We start from the raw sequence: 6,944 nt of genomic DNA on the forward strand, positions 1-6,944 counted from the left end.
ACTGACTGGGCATCGCCGTTCACCTAGAGTTTAAGGGGCAAAGCCCAGTAGGCACATTATTGACAGGCCACCATCTCCCAGCCATAATCTACCTCAACTACGTATAATAAAAGCTAAAAAGAAATAATAAATGTAAGAACTGGGCGTCGCTGTCTATCACAGTTTAAGGGGCAAAGCCCAGTAAGCACATTACTCACAGTCCACCTTCTCCCAGCCAGAATGTATTATGAAACCCCCCTCCAAAAAAAATGAAAATGTCAAAAGTTACTGGGCATGGCCGTTCACCTACAGTTTAAGGGGCAAAGCCCAGTAGGTACATTATTCACAGGCCACCATCTCCCAGCCAGAACCTACTTAAACTATGTTTTATGAAAACTATTATGAAACAATGTAAAGAAAATGATTGGGCGTGGCCGTTCACCTACAGTTTAAGGGGCAAAGCCCAGTAGGCACATTATTCACAGGCCACCATCTCCCAGCCAGAATCTACTTAAACTATGTATCATGAAAGCTAAAAAAAAGTTCAAAAAAATGTAAAAACTGACTAGGCGTCACCTTCAGTATGAGGGGCAAAACCCAGTAGGCACATTATTCACAGGCCACCATCCCCAAGACAGAACCTACTATGTATTATGAAAGCTAAGTATGTATTATGAAAGCTAAAAAAATAAAACAAAAATAAAAGATGTAAAAACTGAATGGGCGTTGCCGTTCACCTAGTTTCATGGGCAAAGCGAATAGGCACATTATTCACAAGACACCTTCTCCCAGCCAGAATCTACTTAAACTATGTAATATGAAAGCTAAAAGAAAATATGAAAATTTAAAAACTGACTGGGCGTGGTCGTTCACCTACAGTTTAAGGGGCAAAACCCAGTAGGAACATTATTCACAGGCCACCATCTCCCAGACAGAATCTACTTAAACTATGTATTATGAAAGCTTAAAAAAAATGAAAAAAATGTAAAAACTGACTGGGCATCGCCGTTCACCTAGAGTTTAAGGGGCAAAGCCCAGTAGGCACATTATTGACAGGCCACCATCTCCCAGCCATAATCTACCTCAACTACGTATAATAAAAGCTAAAAAGAAATAATAAATGTAAGAACTGGGCGTCGCTGTCTATCACAGTTTAAGGGGCAAAGCCCAGTAGGCACATTATTGACAGGCCACCATCTCCCAGCCATAATCTACCTCAACTACGTATAATAAAAGCTAAAAAGAAATAATAAATGTAAGAACTGGGCGTCGCTGTCTATCTACAGTTTAAGGGGCAAAGCCCAGTAGGTACATTATTCACAGGCCACCATCTCCCAGCCAGAACCTACTTAAACTATGTTTTATGAAAACTATTATGAAACAATGTAAAGAAAATGATTGGGCGTGGCCGTTCACCTACAGTTTAAGGGGCAAAGCCCAGTAGGCACATTATTCACAGGCCACCATCTCCCAGACAGAATCTACTTAAACTATGTATTATGAAAGCTTTAAAAAAATGAAAAAAAAAATGTAAAAACTGACTGGGCATCGCCGTTCACCTAGAGTTAAGGGGCAAAGCCCAGTAGGCACATTATTGACAGGCCACCATCTCCCAGCCATAATCTACCTCAACTACGTATAATAAAAGCTAAAAAGAAATAATAAATGTAAGAACTGGGCGTCGCTGTCTATCACAGTTTAAGGGGCAAAGCCCAGTAAGCACATTACTCACAGTCCACCTTCTCCCAGCCAGAACCTACTTAAACTATGTTTTATGAAAACTATTATGAAACAATGTAAAGAAAATGATTGGGCGTGGCCGTTCACCTACAGTTTAAGGGGCAAAGCCCAGTAGGCACATTATTCACAGGCCACCATCTCCCAGCCAGAACCTACTTAAACTATGTTTTATGAAAACTATTATGAAACAATGTAAAGAAAATGATTGGGCATGGCCGTTCACCTACAGTTTAAGGGGCAAAGCCCAGTAGGCACATTATTCACAGGCCACCATCTCCCAGCCAGAATCTACTTAAACTATGTATCATGAAAGCTAAAAAAAATTTCAAAAAAATGTAAAAACTGACTAGGCGTCACCTTCAGTATGAGGGGCAAAACCCAGTAGGCACATTATTCACAGGCCACCATCCCCAAGACAGAACCTACTATGTATTATGAAAGCTAAAAAAATAAAACAAAAATAAAAGATGTAAAAACTGAATGGGCGTTGCCGTTCACCTAGTTTCATGGGCAAAGCGAATAGGCACATTATTCACAAGACACCTTCTCCCAGCCAGAATCTACTTAAACTATGTAATATGAAAGCTAAAAGAAAATATGAAAATGTAAAAACTGACTGGGCGTGGTCGTTCACCTACAGTTTAAGGGGCAAAACCCAGTAGGAACATTATTCACAGGCCACCATCTCCCAGCCAGAACCTATTTAAACTATGTTTTATGAAAACTATTATGAAACAATGTAAAGAAAATGATTGGGCGTGGCCGTTCACCTACAGTTTAAGGGGCAAAGCCCAGTAGGCACATTATTCACAGGCCACCATCTCCCAGCCAGAACCTACTTAAACTATGTTTTATGAAAACTATTATGAAACAATGTAAAGAAAATGATTGGGCATGGCCGTTCACCTACAGTTTATGGGGCAAAGCCCAGTAGGCACATTATTCACAGGCCACCATCTCCCAGCCAGAATCTACTTAAACTATGTATCATGAAAGCTAAAAAAAAAGTTTAAAAAAATGTAAAAACTGACTAGGCGTCACCTTCAGTATGAGGGGCAAAACCCAGTAGGCACATTATTCACAGGCCACCATCCCCAAGACAGAACCTACTATGTATTATGAAAGCTAAGTATGTATTATGAAAGCTAAAAAAATAAAACAAAAATAAAAGATGTAAAAACTGAATGGGCGTTGCCGTTCACCTAGTTTCATGGGCAAAGCGAATAGGCACATTATTCACAAGACACCTTCTCCCAGCCAGAATCTACTTAAACTATGTAATATGAAAGCTAAAAGAAAATATGAAAAAATTTAAAAACTGACTGGGCGTGGTCGTTCACCTACAGTTTAAGGGGCAAAACCCAGTAGGAACATTATTCACAGGCCACCATCTCCCAGACAGAATCTACTTAAACTATGTATTATGAAAGCTTAAAAAAAATGAAAAAATGTAAGAACTGGGCGTCGCTGTCTATCACAGTTTAAGGGGCAAAGCCCAGTAAGCACATTACTCACAGTCCACCTTCTCCCAGCCAGAATGTATTATGAAATCCCCCCCTCCAAAAAAAATGAAAATGTCAAAAGTTACTGGGCATGGCCGTTCACCTACAGTTTAAGGGGCAAAGCCCAGTAGGTACATTATTCACAGGCCACCATCTCCCAGCCAGAACCTACTTAAACTATGTTTTATGAAAACTATTATGAAACAATGTAAAGAAAATGATTGGGCGTGGCCGTTCACCTACAGTTTAAGGGGCAAAGCCCAGTAGGCACATTATTCACAGGCCACCATCTCCCAGCCAGAATCTACTTAAACTATGTATCATGAAAGCTAAAAAAAAAAGGAAAAAAAAATGTAAAAACTGACTAGGCGTTACCTTCAGTATGAGAGGCAAAACCCAGTAGGCACATTATTCACAGGCCACCATCTCCCAGCCAGCATCTACTTAAAATATGTTTCACGAAAGCTAAAAAAAAGTTATAAAAAATGTAAAAACTGACAGGGGGTCACCGTTCACATACAGTGTAAGGGGCAAAGCCCAGGAGGCACATTATTCACAGATCACCTTCTCCCAGCCAGAACCTCCTTAAACTATGTATTATGAAAATAGAAAAAACATCTCTTAGCATGGCCATCCAACTATTCTGGAAGTTCTAGGTAGGCCTATACATATGGCTATGTCCACAAACCTGGGTGCAATTCAGAACATTTAAAAGATGTGTTTTTAATTTGGTGTAGATTAAACCTGAGTGACAAAATATAAAAAGGGGATATCAGGCTAGGCATAGTTCCATAAGATCTACGCGAGGCAGAAAAAAATTCAGAAAAAAAAATTCCTCAGGAAAAAAATATAGATAAAACATTGCTGATGTCTGGGACTACTTTCACCTAAAAGCGTGACTTAACATATTGCAAATAAAACCTGATTTTTGTTATAATTATTATGACAATGTTTACATTTTGTCATCAAAACAAACTTCGTTTGCATTCAGTACTTTCCGGGAAACCTTACAATTGATGTATGCATCGCGTCTTTCCTCCTCAGCAGCTGTATCTATCAATCCATACCGACGCTACGGTGGTGTCCCATTATATGAAATAGATAGCATCGGTAAAACCCTTGATGCACATTGCACAGGAAATTTATAATTCGTGTTATTTTCCCCCCATGTTATCTAAAATATATTGGAATAAATACACAAAAAGTAAAAAATCATACCCAATAATATATTTTGTGATATTCTTAAAATCGTAATCGCGCAGTGGCGTGACGTCCAAGACCTAAAATGTAGGATCGGTAGGAAACACGGTCGCTCTATCCCAAAATACGCACACTGCTTTAAAATGCAATATGCCGCAGGCAGGGGCTGACGTCACCCTTCCATAAACGGAAACTTCCCGCGGGAAATTTTGTGAATGGAAAAGCATCATGGCGGGTTGTTGTTGGGCGTCACGTTATAGCATTGGGTTACGTTGTAGCATCGGTGTTCAAGATAGGGGCAAATGCGGCTCAATTACATCACTGGTGAGCAATACCTTTATTATTTTTGCATTTTGTTGTGGACTGTAAGTGTGAACAATTACAGTAATGTAACATTCTGTGTGAAATTAGCTCGTTTTTCATCCCGATTATCGAGATACACATGGATGTGGATGTCATGCACAAATGGCATCCTGTAGCGCAGGTAAACTACATGCATTACGAATACGATTGCGCTGCTGTTTACTAACCAGCTGCGTACTTTACGTGTGCTCTAATACAATTATTATGTTAAAATAGTTATGATTTCGATATAATTTGTTGTTGTTTTATAATCTTAACATATCTTGTGTCTTTTTCGATGAAATGGATCCCGATACTACACGTTTTGGTCGGACATCATTTTGCGGAGGTGTCGGTGTAGCATAGGGATGACACACGAGGTTTTCATTGTGTAGGCCTACAGTAGGCTACATTGGACATGATGGACAGTCAATGGACGTTCGTTTTTTGTTGTTTTTTCTTTTGTAATTATTAAAACTAGATCTACACATACAAATTTAATTGTTAGGTAGCTTCAGAGATTATATAATTCAAGTATTCTCAACTTGTTTTATTAATATTTGGTGTAGGATATGTGAAGGCCTGAGGCTATTTTCCTGCTTTTTTTAACCATCTTTTTGGAAATGTGCAAGTTTTGGTAGCTCTGAAATTGTAAAAATTACTTTCATTACGTCTCTTCCACAGATGTACAGATTTTCCGTGCCCAATACCAGCAAATATCCACAGATCTTTTTTAACCAGAAAGTGCATGGCAATTGCCTGTGGTATCAAAATAATAATAATTCAATACAGTGGACTAGGCTGGTACTGAGAACCACAGCATTTACAGTTTCTAAAAATGGCTAGGCTATTCGTTACATGTTTTGAAACAAAATCAACCCCACAAAATATGGATAGCAAAGGAAAGGACATTTTACTGCACAGTGCTCTGCTACTATTGTTTTGGAAATATGCTACATGTATATTCATATTACTTCTGGTGAAGACAAAACACTAGAAATATAAAAACTAAATGTTAAAACCACTTAAACATATTCATTTAATTATTTTACAGATTGCTATCACCAATTTTGCCTACTATTGGAGCCCTTCTTTGGCCTCAACATGGAGAGAAGAAAGTCACAAAGGAAGAAGATCGAAAGGGAAAAGGCAGTTAGAAAAGAGTCAGTAGGGAAACATCTGGATGAGAAAGGTCCTAGAAAATTTGAACTGCGAGTCAGTCTCAGATTATCAGAAAAGCATGAGACACAAGAAACGCAACTTGGTAAAAGCAAGAGTGTACACTGGCGACAAAAAATGAAGCAAAATCCAAAGAAATTTGAGACCTTCAAGAAGTTTGATGCTATCAGAGCTCAGATAAGAAGAGATGAGTTGAAGACGGAGTTACATAAGCCTGGGAATGAAGAACTGCTGAAGCTGTACAGAGCCAAAAAAGCTGAGAAGATGCGAGAATTCCGTGCAAGAAAAAAACGTGAGAAAGAAGAAGAGGAAACAAAGAATGGGAAAAAGCCAAAGACCCGTGCTCAAATAGAAAAGGAAAAAGCCAGAAAAGCCAAAGATGCTGCTAGAAAAAGAAGAGAGAGAGCTAAAATGCCCAACAAGAAGAAGAGACAGATCAATGCGAAGCGACGTGAGCAGAGACGACGAGAAAAGGAGAGACTTGCGCTGGTATTGGAACATGAAGAACAGGAAAAGAAAGAAAAAGAAGAGGAACAATTACGGCAAGAAATAAAACATCTTCAAGACAAGTTGGCCAAACACGAGCAAGCAAAGCAAACTGCAGCTACATGTAGATCTAAAGTGGCAAAATGACAAAGTCTGGGAAGAGCTAGGAAAGCGATATCACAGCAACCTGCTGTGTATGCAGACACTGTCGAGGATTTAATTACAAAGGCATCCCCAAGAAAAAAGGAGGTGTTGGAAAGAAGAGGGATTTTGAAGACAACAGACATAAACAACATCATCACTCAAGGTCTGGCAGCACAACTCCGCAAGCTGAGTCAAAGAAGATCAAAGAAAGACCAACAACTGAAGCGAGCTCTTGCTCCTGCACTTAAGATAACAAAGAAGTACAGGTGCCAACGCCGTACATTTAAGAAGCTTAAAATAACTGAAAAACTCTTGAAAGATCCTGCCACCAAAGGCCCTCACAAACGTGCACTGTCAGATACCACAACCAAA

General features: G+C 39.3%; 1 protein-coding gene and 1 long non-coding RNA gene across 2 annotated transcripts; both read left to right on the plus strand.

Annotated features, from left to right (window-relative positions):
* The first annotated feature begins 269 nt into the window (after window positions 1-269).
* Window positions 270-1,487, plus strand: LOC121420381. The gene is made up of 2 exons (XR_005970750.1): window positions 270-313; window positions 1,288-1,487. It is a non-coding gene; the product is annotated as an uncharacterized LOC121420381 (long non-coding RNA).
* Window positions 1,488-5,867: 4,380 nt separating this feature from the next.
* LOC121419660 (inner centromere protein-like) lies at window positions 5,868-6,575 on the plus strand. The gene has a single exon (XM_041614118.1). It carries the CDS (start codon window positions 5,868-5,870, stop codon window positions 6,573-6,575), a length of 708 nt encoding a protein of 235 aa, XP_041470052.1.
* Window positions 6,576-6,944: the final 369 nt, after the last annotated feature.

The sequence above is a fragment of the Lytechinus variegatus genome, chromosome 8, assembly GCF_018143015.1.
Source record: "Lytechinus variegatus isolate NC3 chromosome 8, Lvar_3.0, whole genome shotgun sequence".
Lineage (NCBI taxonomy): Eukaryota > Metazoa > Echinodermata > Echinoidea > Temnopleuroida > Toxopneustidae > Lytechinus > Lytechinus variegatus.

Bases quoted from the DNA above. Each gene is read 5' to 3' on its own strand.
- LOC121419660 (XM_041614118.1), top strand. From the start codon at position 5,868: ATGGAGAGAAGAAAGTCACAAAGGAAGAAGATCGAAAGGGAAAAGGCA.